Source organism: Oryctolagus cuniculus, chromosome 10, assembly GCF_964237555.1.
Source record: "Oryctolagus cuniculus chromosome 10, mOryCun1.1, whole genome shotgun sequence".
NCBI lineage: Eukaryota > Metazoa > Chordata > Mammalia > Lagomorpha > Leporidae > Oryctolagus > Oryctolagus cuniculus.
Window position 1 is genome coordinate 70,579,922 of NC_091441.1, and position 12,511 is coordinate 70,592,432.

General features: G+C 44.9%; 2 protein-coding genes across 3 annotated transcripts in view; one reads left to right on the top strand and one right to left on the bottom strand.

The window, feature by feature from the left end:
* The window catches only part of FAM210A (family with sequence similarity 210 member A), a 36,299-nt gene extending 27,783 nt beyond the window's left edge, over positions 1-8,516 (bottom strand). The window contains exon 1 of the mRNA XM_008260993.4: positions 8,437-8,516. The gene's annotated coding sequence lies outside the window, so the exon portion shown is untranslated. The remainder of the gene's footprint in view (positions 1-8,436) is intronic.
* A 194-nt stretch (positions 8,517-8,710) lies between these two features.
* RNMT (RNA guanine-7 methyltransferase) overlaps positions 8,711-12,511 on the top strand; it is a 32,889-nt gene continuing 29,088 nt past the window's right edge. For both annotated transcript variants that reach the window (XM_002713472.4, XM_051852198.2), the window contains exons 1-2: positions 8,711-8,825; positions 11,292-11,740. In XM_002713472.4, coding sequence (XP_002713518.1) covers positions 11,327-11,740 — 414 coding nt within the window. In that variant the 5' untranslated portion in view covers positions 8,711-8,825; positions 11,292-11,326. The remainder of the gene's footprint in view (positions 8,826-11,291; positions 11,741-12,511) is intronic.

Sequence of the window (12,511 nt, forward strand, 5' to 3'; positions counted from 1 at the left end):
TGTCTAATTCTGCCTGTCAAAAAACAAACAAACAAACAAAAAACAAACAAACAAAAAAACAGAAACCCAGTAACTTCCCCACAAAACCATTTTTTCTTGAAGGACAACTTAAAAAATTTTGGCATTCTTGCCTGATGTAAGTCTACAATGTATGCTGATAGAAAACAACATGACAAAAGCTTCAACACCAGAGGTAAGATTTGACATTTTGCAACCACCATCTTTTAAGTTTTTTCTCAAATTACCATGATTTACTCTTTCTATTTTCAGCCCCCTTCTTCCTTACCACCAATTTAAGATCTCCAGCCTTCAGAGCAGTTCTTTCAAAAAGCAATTTATTTATTTGAAAGGCAGAATTACAGAAAAAGGGAGAGACAGAGAGAGATCTTCCATTCGCTGGTTCACTCTCCAAGTGGCTGCAACAGTCAGGGCTGGGTCAGGTCAAAGCCAGGAGCCTGGTCCAGGCACTTGGGCCATCTTGCACTGCTTTTCCAGGTGCGTTAATAGAGAGCTGGGTTGGAAGTTGGAGTGCTTGGGGGGTCTCAAACCAGCACACGTATAGGTATCACAGGTGGCCTCTTAACTTGCTGCAACAATGCCAGCCCCCATAGCACTTCCTAAACTAGTAAACCTTGCACTAGAACATAAAAGCATCCCAGGGGTACCAATATGTATACAGTCTTGAAAATATTTAAACATGTGAATTAGCACAGACTTGTAATTCCAGTCAACCTCTGCAGACTGGCAGATGATGCCTGAGGCCAGACTCTACCAAGGCTTCAAAGGTCAGGAGCAGTGAAGGACTTGACTCTGAAATATTCACTGACCCATCTCCTAGCTGCTCAACACTACTCCAGGAAACTTAATTCACTGTTTTCTCAACAGCATTAGAACTTCTCAAGGGGGTAGGAACCAGAGTATTTTCTTCTGCACCTTCAGATCAGGTACAGCAGACCAATGTAAAATGGTTATAAAGCGGGGCTGGCGCTGTGGTGTAGTGGGTAAAGCCGCTGCCTGCGGTGCTGGCATCCCATGTGGGTACCGGTTCGAGTCCCGGCTGCTCTACTTCCAATCCAGCTCTCTGCTATGGTCTGGGAAAGCAGTAGAATATGGCCCAGGTCCTTGCCCCTGCACCCTCATAGAGACTCAGAAGATGCTCCTGGCTCTTGGCTTCAGATTGGTGCATCTCCGGCTGTTGCGGCCAACTGGGGAGTGAACCAGCGGATGGAAGTCCTTTCTCTCTCTCTCTCTCTCTGCCTTTCCTTCTCTATGTAACTCTTTCAAATAAATAAATAAATCTTTTTTTTAAAAAAAATGGTTATAAAGCAACAACAGAGTTTTTCACTGACCAACTACCAAATGCTTGACATCACACACAATTGTAACCCTTCTGGCACTTGGTATATGTGCAAACAGTCACTGCCTTCAAGTAAAGACTGGAATTGTAATATATTTATGAAATTGTAAAGGATTTAAGAATTCCCAAGTAAAGAGCAAGTGCAAATTACTTTACTTGGGAAAAGTGACATGCAGCAAGAAGGATAAAGTGAACTTGGTGGCTTCTGTTTTTCATGCTGTAATCTGCCCCAAACAATTATCTAACTAACTGGTCTTCTCTGACCTTTGGCTTTGTATACAGGAACCAAGAGAGAACTAAACTCCCAAGTTTAACTTAGGATCCCAGATTACTGCTTTCTGAATTACATGTAACTGTATTCTTTACTATTAGCTTATATCCACATCAATGAAGAGTCACCAAAAGTATGAATCTGGAGAGCTGGATAACAAAGAGTTCATCCTCTTGAAAAAACAAACTCATAACTGATTCAGCCGGTTGCCAACTATGTCTGCACAAATTTTGCATTCCAACACTGGGGAAATAATCACAGGGTGGCACAGGTACCTACTGACCCACTGGGGTGAACCTGAGCTAAAATTCCACTGACTACCTGAGCTGCATAAACCGCTACTCTGAACGGTGGGCCACAACATTTTGGGTCATTCTGTCAGTTCAGTCAGTGTTCGGTAATCCTGGGAAAGTCTGATTATTTCCTTTTCTCCACAGCATAGTCACTCTGGCAAAAAAAGTCACAGGTCCCTCTGTAAAAGACTAGGGAAAAAGCTAACGGTATAAATTTTTGGCAGAATAGTGATGTCGTGTCTCAAAAGGGCCCAGCTGGGGCTGGCGCAGTAGGTTAAGCCGCTGCTTGCCATGCGGGCATCCCATATGGGCACCAGTTTTAGTCTCAGCTGCTCTACTTCAGCTCCAGCTCCTTGTTAATGGCCAGGGAAAGCAGCAGAGAATGGCCCAAGCACTTGGCTCCTGGCTCCTACCTGGATCCACCCTGGCCATTGAGGCCATTGAGGGACTGAATTAGCAGATGGATGGTCTCTCTTTAGCTGTTCTTCTTTCTCTCTCTGCAACTCTGCCTTTCAAATAAATAAATCTTTTTTTAAAAACAAGGAGGGGGTTTCAAAAGTCTCCCTTCATTCAAAAAGCTATATCTGTAAAATGACTCATATTTGGGAATTAAGAGAATATCACTGTTTTGGTCATTCAGGTTATACTTCACTTGACTTAGAACTCTTCTGTTTAGGGGCTGGCGCTGTGGCGCAGCGGGTTAAAGCCCTGGCCTGAAGTACCGGCATCCCATATGGGCACCGGTTCTAGTCCCGGCTCCTTCTCTTCTCAACCAGCTCTCTGCTGTGGCCTGGGAAAGCAGTGGAGGACGGCCCAAGTCCTTGGGCCCTGCACCCGCATGGGAGACCAGGAGGAAGCACCTGGCTCCTGGCTTCGGATCAATGCAGCTGCACCCAGAGTAGCCATCTGGGGAGTGAACCAATGGATGGAAGACCTCTCTCTGTCTCACTGTAACTCTCAAATAAATAACATAAATCTTTAAAAAAAAAAAAAAAAAGAACTTCTCTGTTTAAACAGATGAAATCAGAACTCAGCAGATTGTCCATTTAGTTCTCTTTAAGGGACACCATGATCAACCAGCCAAGATTACAGGTCTCAGTGAGCTTAAATAGTTTGCTCCATTATAGTACCATGCCTGCTTAGTTTTTGGTGATGAAGTGCTGCCATCTGGTCCCTCCCACCTGGGATCCAATAACTCCCACTCCATGTAAGGGTTCCCAGTACAGCGGCAGCAGCCCCCACTGTAATTTCTGATCCACACAGAGGAGCACCAATAGTGCCCTTCACAGATTCTAGGGCTCTCCTAAAACATCTGCCTCTCACCATCATGATGAGTTATCAAAGTGTGTCCTCTGCACCCCTGCAGACTGGGTGAGTAGACCTCCTGTGTTAAACCCACCCTAGCATTCTGGTCTCCCTAAGCCTCTGGGGCCCTTCCTCTGCAGTGAACCTCCTGGCACTTCAGCCTCATTCCATGTAGGCTACTTTCTGGTTCATGTTTCAAACACCTGCCAACCAGGCAACCAGATCAACCAACAAAACTGTTAAGAGCGCTCTCTAATTCCTCAAGTCCCAGGACTGACTCCAGAAGCTCTGCTGGATCAGTCGGTTCACCTGCTCCAGCTTCATGTTCCCTCCATGATTACCCCACACCCTTAAAACCCATTCCCAGGCACATTCCCTAGATTTCTGTCTGCATAAATTAAAAAAAAAATGCAGTGTTTTTTTTTTTTAAAAGGATCCTCCTCATGGATCACACTTTATATCTTACCCTTCAGGATTTGCTGCATTTGAGTCTTGTAGTTCAAGAAGCAAAGAGGAGAAGTGGTATGTCAAGAGAACCGGCAGTGTCTTGCAGGGCAACTAACTCAAGGGGAGTCCTGACAGGTTCTTTAGGCAAGGCAGAGGAAACCTCCTCAAATAGGGGTGGAAGGACTGCTTTTACTTGCAAAACAAGACGAGAGCAGAATTTAGAGGTTTACTATCCCAACCTTCACCAGGATCTGGATCTTCTCATAGGTTCCCTTTTGGAATTTGAGGACCCATTTCTCCTCAGTCAATGCCCTCATTTAAACAGCCTGTACCTTGTGATGCTGGGAATCTATCAGCATTGTAATTCAGTCATTTTCAGGATAAGACTCTGGGTTTGGGTTTCAGCAACCTCCCCTAATCAGCTACGACAAGGTTTCTGTAAGGCAGCCACAGAAATTCTTAGGTGAGTTATATGGAGCTTAAGCTGGGAATCCGAAGCCCTGAGTTCACCCTATTCTGTTCTGGTTTATCCAGCACACTGAGGACCAACCGGCCAATCTCATCAATCTGAGAAAAATGTTCTAGGATCATTCAACCCCTTGCCTTCTCCAGGCATTTGAGCAGGAGTACCGAATGGTGATGCTCTGCATATCTCACTGCCACACCCACACGATGAACACAGTGTTCTCTACCACTGCAGTCAGCAGTGCCTTCAAATCTAACCAGACTGGAAATCCAATCCCAAAAACTGCAGACCAATTCAGAAAATTCATCAAGATTCTTTCCTCTACAGTAACTCTTGGTTTCCAAATCTGAATTAGCCAGGGTTCTGGAGAGATACAACGCCAACTGAATGAAAATATATATAAATATCTACATCTATATGTAGATTTAGAGAGACTGTTATTGAGGGCACTCTCCAAGTCAACTGATTGTGTTAACCAGATCTTCATAATACCATCACAGAAACACCTAAAATCATATTTGATTAAATAAATACTATAGCCTAGCCAAGTTGACATATAAAATTAACCATCACATATAACAAACTTACAGATTTTTCAATCAAATCTTACTTTAAACTATAGGATAAAACCTTTTAAACCTTAAAAAAAAAAGGGTATTTTATGTGCTCTAAAAGACAGTAAAATTTCAGTATGGGTAGTTTGTTGATTGTCCCTCCTAGACTATTTGGAGGAACAATATCAATAAACTACCTCTACTTCCTGCCTAACCAGATCATTATTCTTAGGAAACTGAAACATTGTATCCACATTGAAAAAAAATCTATTACAGGAGGCATGGCATAGTGGCATAACGGGTAAAAGCCGTTTCGTGCAGTGCCAGCATCCCATATGGGTGCTGGTTTGAGTACCCACTGCTCCACTTCCGATCCGGCTCTCTGCTATGGCCTGGGAAAGCAGCAGAAGGCGGCCCAAGTCTTTGGGCCCCTATATTTGTGTGGGAGACCTGGAAGAAGCTACTGGCTCCTGGCTTTGGATCCGTGCAGCTAAGGCCATTGCGGCCAATTGGGGAGTGAACCATTGGATAGAAGACTCTCTCTCTCTCTCTCTCTCTCTCTCTCTCTCTGCCACTCCTCTCTGTGTAACTCTTGACTTTCAAGTAAAATAAATAAATCTTAAAAAAAAAAAAAGTCAATTACATAATTTGAGAGCAGACAGATGCAGGAGAGAGCTAGCTTCTGTGTGATGGTTGACTCCCCAAATGTCCGCCATGGTCATGGCTGGGCTATGCCAGAGCCTGGAACTCAATCTAGGTCTTCCACGTGTATGCAGGAAGCCATCACCTGTTGCCTCCCAAGATGTGTCTTAACTACTAGGCCAAATGCCTGACCCTGCATTCACATTTAAAAAATAATTTTTATATTTCAAAAATATTTTCATCTTTATAATAGAAACACTTTAATATTACACCTCTTAGAGAAGTGCTCTCATTTCCTTATAAATTAATTGAAATAAGTCCTGTATGCCTTTAAAAAAATTACGAATTAAAAAAATTTCTTGGGGATTCATTCACTCAGTAAGTACCTGGCATGTGCCAGGCATCTGGGTTTAAACATTGAACATGATGGCCCCTGTATTGCTGGAGCTCACATTCCAGCAAGATAACATCCCTTCCCAGCTACCAACTCTCTGTACATAATTACCCCAGCATTATGAAATATCAAAACACTTTCCTAGAACCCCTGTGGCAGGCAGCTTTCAGTTCTGAGTACACCTTCTCAGTGGGCACAGTTTCATTATTAGCACAGATTCTGCACCATGGGTTTACCACCTGACCTTGGACAATTTACTTTGTCATCTGCAAAAAAAAATCATAAATATCCCCACCAGATTATGTAACAACTAAATGAGGGTGTAGTCAGTATTAAAGTATCAGCTATATCAATATTTTAATTTTCAGAAAAGCAGAGATTTTTTTGGAAGCAACTAGAGAAAACAACATCAACAGTAACTTTTTAAGAGATTTATTCATTTATTTGAAAGGCAGAGTTAGGGGGAGAGACAGAATCTGGTTCCCTCTACAAATGGCCAGGATGAAACCAGGAACCAGGAATTCCCTCCGGGTCTTCCCCATGGTGGCAGGAACCAAAGCGCTTGGGCCACCTTCTGCTGCTATTCCTAGGAGCAACAGCCCAGTGCTGGATCAGAAGTGGAGCAGCTGGGGCTAGATCCAGCATTTAAATAGGGTGCTGATGTTTGTAGGTGGCAGCTTCACTCTCTGCATTACAACAGCAGCCCCCAACACAAACTTGGAAAACACTTGCATCTGGCTCACTTACTTGATACATTACTGCTTTCAAGTATTCTTTGCCCGTCCTCAATTGATTTTACACGACTTCTATTTAAGTTTCACAAAAACCTAAAGGGATCTCCATATATCCCATTGCGGAGTTTCTATAAACGTGTAATTAAAAGCTTTTAATTTAATGAGAAATTTTTATAAAAGTTGGGGCAGGCGTTTAGCATAGTGGTTAAGACAACACTTCGGACACCAGCATCTCCTATCAGTGTCTGGATTTGAGTCCCAGCTCCACTTCTGATTCCAGCTCCCTGCTAATGCCCATGCTGGGAGGCAGCAGGTGATGGCCCAAGTTCTTGAGTTCCTGCCACCCATTTGAAAGACCCAGATTGGGTTCTGGCTCCTGGCTTTGGCCTGGCCTGGCCCAACCCAGGGTGTTGTGGACATTTGGGGGAGTGAACCAGTGCATGATAGATCTCTGTCTCTCTCTTCTGCCTTTCAAACAGGTATTTTTTAAAAGTGAAAATCAGACTTGTTTTCTCTCAAATTGCAATAGCAATTATTTCATGACTTTTAAGCATCAGAACCAGCAAATACAGGTCACCTAACTGTCTAGTGCTAATGTTTGCATTTGTGAGCAGTACTTCCATTCCCCAGAAACTGGTATCTTTGCAGTTGTCCACACTCATGAACCAAACATATAATGAAAAATATAGGTGCTGATGCTGTGGCATAGCGGGCAAAGCTGCAGTGCTGGCATCCCAAATGGGAGCCTTGTTGCTCCACTTCTGACCCAGCTGTCTGCTGTGGCCTGGGTAAGCAGCAGAGGATGGCCCAATTCCTTGGGCCCCTGCACCCACTTGGGAGATCCTGAAGAAGCTCCTGGCTCCTGGCGTCGGATTAGCACAGCTCTGGCCATTGCAGCCATCTGGGGAGTGAACCAGCAGATGAAGAACTTTCTATTTCTGTCTCTGCCTTGCTGTAACTCTGCCTTTCAAATAAATAAATCTTTAAAAAAAATACAGGCCCATTTATTTGAAATTGATGGCTCATTTTCATGTTAAAAAGAGGCCTCATTCTTGGTTCCAAGTTTATGAAGGGTCAACAACCTCAGAAGGGCTGATGCCTACAATTCTGAAGTGATTAGCCTGGAAGGCATGAAAACAAAGTTTGTGGAAAATGCATATAATTTAAATAACAATGCATAGACTTCCATTTTTTTTTGCACCACCATATACTTTTAATTCCATTTTCCCACAAACTTTATTAAATACTCTTGTACCTACACCAAACGTTGCTTTCCCCAGAACCAAGTCTATGAATTACCGTTGTTGTGCCTAAAAATAAGAAGGCAGACTGGTAAACACATTTTCAAACCTGCTTCTAAAAGAATCAATTTTAGCAAAAAGTATTTCAACATGATCAGTTTTACCCCCTAAGGCGGAGAGGCACTGAGACGCAGCAAAGTAACTAAGTGCTCGCACCAACAATCTATCTTAAGTCTAGCAATACAGAATAACGCTCCCGTCGGTGCTCTCGGGAACAAGTGTGGGCTGCCACCGTCCCCCCAGACAAGCATGGCTCCCCCGGCGGGAGGAACGGCACGGCCTCCCAAATACGGCCACAGGGAACGAGCTGCCAGCCCCCAAGCTCATTCTTAGTGGAGTGTAGACGGCGGACGTTTCCCGGCCCCACGTCCCCTGGCTTCCGACGAGGGGAGGCGCAGCCCGCTGACGGTGAAGGGCTACAGCGCAGCTCCGAAACACTCCCAAAGGCAGGACTTGCCGGAGATACTGGCACGCACGACTAGAGCCAGGGTGACCTCTCTCGGCCTCCGGGGACGGTGGGGCCGGCCAGAGAGGGTGACCTCGTCCCAGCAGGCGCACCCGCACAGCCCGAGGGGCCCCCCACTTGCCGGGCAATTGCCCGGCACGCGCCCCAGGTACTTGCTGACCTCTGGACCCCCGCAGTACAACACAGAAGGCTCCGGCCCAGGTTACCTCTTCGTACGTTGAGGCCGCTGCCACTTCCCGCCGCGCAGGCCGGACCAGGCTTCTCGCAAGCAACGGCCAGGTCACTCGGCGGAGCGACTTGCCTGAGCGGCAATCACGACACCCAACCCGCGATGCTCACGCGGACGCTCACCCCCACCGCCCCTGCCCCCCAGCCGCGCCCACCAGCAATGTGCTCCGCCGTCCGTGCCCGCCCTGCGCGCCCGCTGCACGCCGCGCGCGTGGCACGACGGGACTCGTAGTTCCTGGGTGGGGGACACGAGCCGCTTTCAGCCGGAGCAGCGCCACGTGACTGCGCACTTCCGGAAGTGACGCAACAAGACAGGCGGGCCGAGCAGCCGGCGTTTCCGCAAACAGAATCGTGAATGGTTGAGCTGGTGAGTGTGGCGGCTGGAGCTCAGGCCGTTCTTTGTGTTCAGCCCCTCTGGCTCTGTGTGAGGGGGTGGAAGGGGGGCTCCGAGTTCTGATGGGAATGCTTCCTGTTAGCCTTCTGCTTTCAGGTCCTTTGCGTGGGGTTTGTTGAGAAAAGCAGTCCAAAGAGCTGCTGCTCGTCGTGTCCCAGGGCCGCGCTGAGCGCTGGCCTGGGGGATCCAGTGGGATCCACAGAAGCGTCTGCCTTGGGCGGCGTGTCGGAAGCCCGAGCCGCGACGGAAGGGGCAAGCTTGCCTCGGGAGCACGCCCTCCGGGCCTCCAGGATGGCGGGCTGGCTCACTGATGGGGCCGTGGGGCTTCGGCGGGCGGGCCTGGCGCCCTGCGCTCCGGAGTCTGGAAGGGCGGGCAGAGATAGGCGCGCCTGGAAAGCCGGGTGGACCTGCCGGTCTGGACGCGCTTCGGAGATCCGTGTCCGAGTCGGCGCCGCGCTCCTCTCTGCTCGCTCTGCCGGGTTCTGAGGCACGGCCTGCTCCCACGTGGAGTGTTGTTTTAAGCATTCTTTGCCGTTTCTGCGGCCGCCTGGAATGCAGGGTCGTTTATCCTGGCTAATAGGTTATGGTTCTAGGATAACACGTCTGTGGATGTAGTGGCCCATATAAATAAAATTCACACGTTAACTCCTGAAGTAGTAGTTTTAGGCGATAGCTGAAGCTAAAACTATATGTGGCATAACTTTATTATGAATGTAAAGCGGATTTCTGTTTCCTTTTAGGAAATAACAGAGAGGGAGAAATACGAATTTCATAATTCAGTGGCCGGTTTTATGCAGTTATTCTGAAAATAACCTTTTGGGGTGATTTTCGTTTCGTTTTGTCCTCTAAGTTTGGCATTGCTTGGTATTTTGCAACCTCAAACAGTGGTAGTGAAAGCTAATATCCCTCGAATCCCTCCCAGACTCACCCATATGCTTAAGAAACTTGATTTCTTATTCTTTTTGTTCACATAGAAAGTTTTTTTTTTCTTCATAATTTGCAGGTTCTGAATCTGCTGAATCTCACTAGTTTTTTGTTTTTTTGTTTTTTTTTTTTTTTGTCTTTGTCTTTTGCTTTCTTTCTCTATTGGATTTGATAAGACAGCCTAACATTTTAACAGGGGTCTGTTATGTTGTAAGCCTCTTGTAGACCTCATTCATATTAAATTCCTCTGTAGCTGGTGGAATGTTGAATGACTTAAGAAGTGGACCATCTTAATAATTCCCAACAGACTGGTCAGTTCCCTTTCCCTTCCATGTTACACAGAGGTCTAAGCGTGTGAGTGTCTGAAAGAGAGTTGCTGGGTATTAAACTAAAGGCTGCCTTGAAATTTGTCCAAAGTCATTTCCACTCTGTTCATTTACTACCTAATTGGACCGGCCCCTCTTCCCCATGAAATAAGGATTTCAGAAATCCTTACTGAAGATTCCCAGGTGTTTTCTGTTCTAAGATACTGTTAGTATTCCTAGGCCAAAGTAGAAAACTGATAATTCCATTTATTAAGTAGCCCAGACATTATAACAAGTACTTATGCCTTAAATTTGTGTTTTAAAAAATTAATATCCATAGATTGGCAGAGATTGTACACCTGTTGGGTGCTGTACAACTTTTCAGGTCTTGAAATGAGATTAGACATCAGCAGCCTAATTTCCTGTTCCACCTAGATGTTCTGTAGTACCCCCAGTCTCAGCCTCACACTTATGATGTCGTCAGAAGCAGTGTGTGCAGTCAGCTGAGTTGAGACTGCACTGCCTGAAGCTGGTGGTTCTTGTGAGATCTACAGTCAGATCTGCTGTGCCTGTCAAAGTGCCCAGCTCATGATTTGGGAACTAAAGCTGTAGAGAAAGAATCACAATACAAATGGAATCAGTACTTATATATTCCCAGCTCATTTTACAGTTTTAATGCCAGTAGTGACTTATCTGAAGAAGACTGCAGAAGTTTTTGGGAATTGTAATTAGTACTACCATATACTTAGAAATTCAAATGTAATATGTATTAGATCCATCATTTGATCTTCTCTCGACAAAGAGATTTTTTTAATTAAAAAAAAAAGATTTATTTATTATTTTAAAGGCAGAGCGAGAGAGATAGAGACCTTCCATCTACTGGTTCACTCCCCAAATGTCCACAGGAGCCTGGAACTCCATCCAGGTCTCCCATGTGGGTGGCAGGGGCCTAACACTCCAGCCATCTTCTGCTGATTTCCAAGTGCTTTAGCAGGGAACTGAATCAGAAGTGGGAAAGTCAGGACTCAGACCAGCGCCCATATGGGATGTGGGTGGTGGATTAAGCCACTCTGCCACGACACTGGCCTCTACAGAGATTTTTTTAAAAACTCATTGATCACTGAAATTAAATAGCTAGGTTCTAGTTAAAAATATTTTAAAGTGTTAGCATTAGTGTTTAACAAGTAATATTAAAATTTTGCCATTCTAGTGTTCATGAAGTTTTATCAATTCAAGTAACCAAAAATGGAAAATTCTACAAACATAGAGGAATGTGAAAAGCTGCCTCTTGAACAGGCAGAATCTTCAGTAAATTCTGAACCAGAATCTTCCCTTAGTGCTGGTGAAAACTCAACAGCTTCTGGCACTGGGCTTTCTGAAAAGACTCTTACCTGTGAGCAGATAGACACATCAAAAAAGAGAAAAGAGTGTGAAGATGATCTTGTAAAGGAAAGCTCCAGTTGTGAGGAAGACACTCCTTCCAAGAAAAGAAAACTTGATGCTGAAATTGCTCCAGAGCAGAAAGGTTCTGGTGACGATGAAAACATTTCAAAGAAAAGAAAAACGGGGACTGATGATGATACACATGAACCTTGCCCTGGAGATGGTGCTCGGAAAAAGAGAAAACTAGAACTTGAAGATGTTCCTGAAAAGCAGAAGGTATGTTGAATGTATTTCTTTTTATTTGCAATACAGTATGTGAAATGGAGATGTGGAGCAGCTCTGGAATTATGTTGAGTTTTACATAATCTTAGAAGCTTTAAGAGTATTCTATTTTTAATACATATAGTTTTATAAAAGAGTAGGTTTTAACTTAATTTTTATTTGAAAGGCAGCATTACAAAGGAGGGAGATACAGAGATCTTCCATCTACTGGTTCATTCTGCAAATGGCCACAATCGTTGGAGTTGGGCCAGGCCAAAGCCAGGAGCTTCTTCCCAGTCTCTCATGCAGTTACAGGGGCCCAAGGACTTGTATCATCTTCCACTGCTTTCCCAGGCACATTAGCAAGAAGCTAGATTGGAGCTAAAGCAGCCGGGACTCAATTGGGCACCCATATGGGATGTTGGCATTGCAGGCTTAACCTGTTACGCCACGGTGGCAGCTCTTTTACTCTTAATTTTTATATAATTGAAACTTCCGGTATTTTTTGTTGTTTTAGAGCACTAACTTGATGAGAAAATTAAAATCCGGTTTTACAGTTTCTGTTTCTTATTGTTTCAGAAAAGTAGGTTGAAGTCCAAATGGTTTAATTTTTTCCTTTTTTATTAGATGTCCATCTCTCTTTCTCTTTTAATTAATTAATTTATTGGAAAGGCAGAGAAAGAGACAAAAAGCTTTTATCAACTGGTTCACTCCCCAAATGCCTGCAACAGCGGGGGGTAGCCTCTGCTAAAGCCAGGAATCTCCTACATGTGTGTCAGGGCCCAA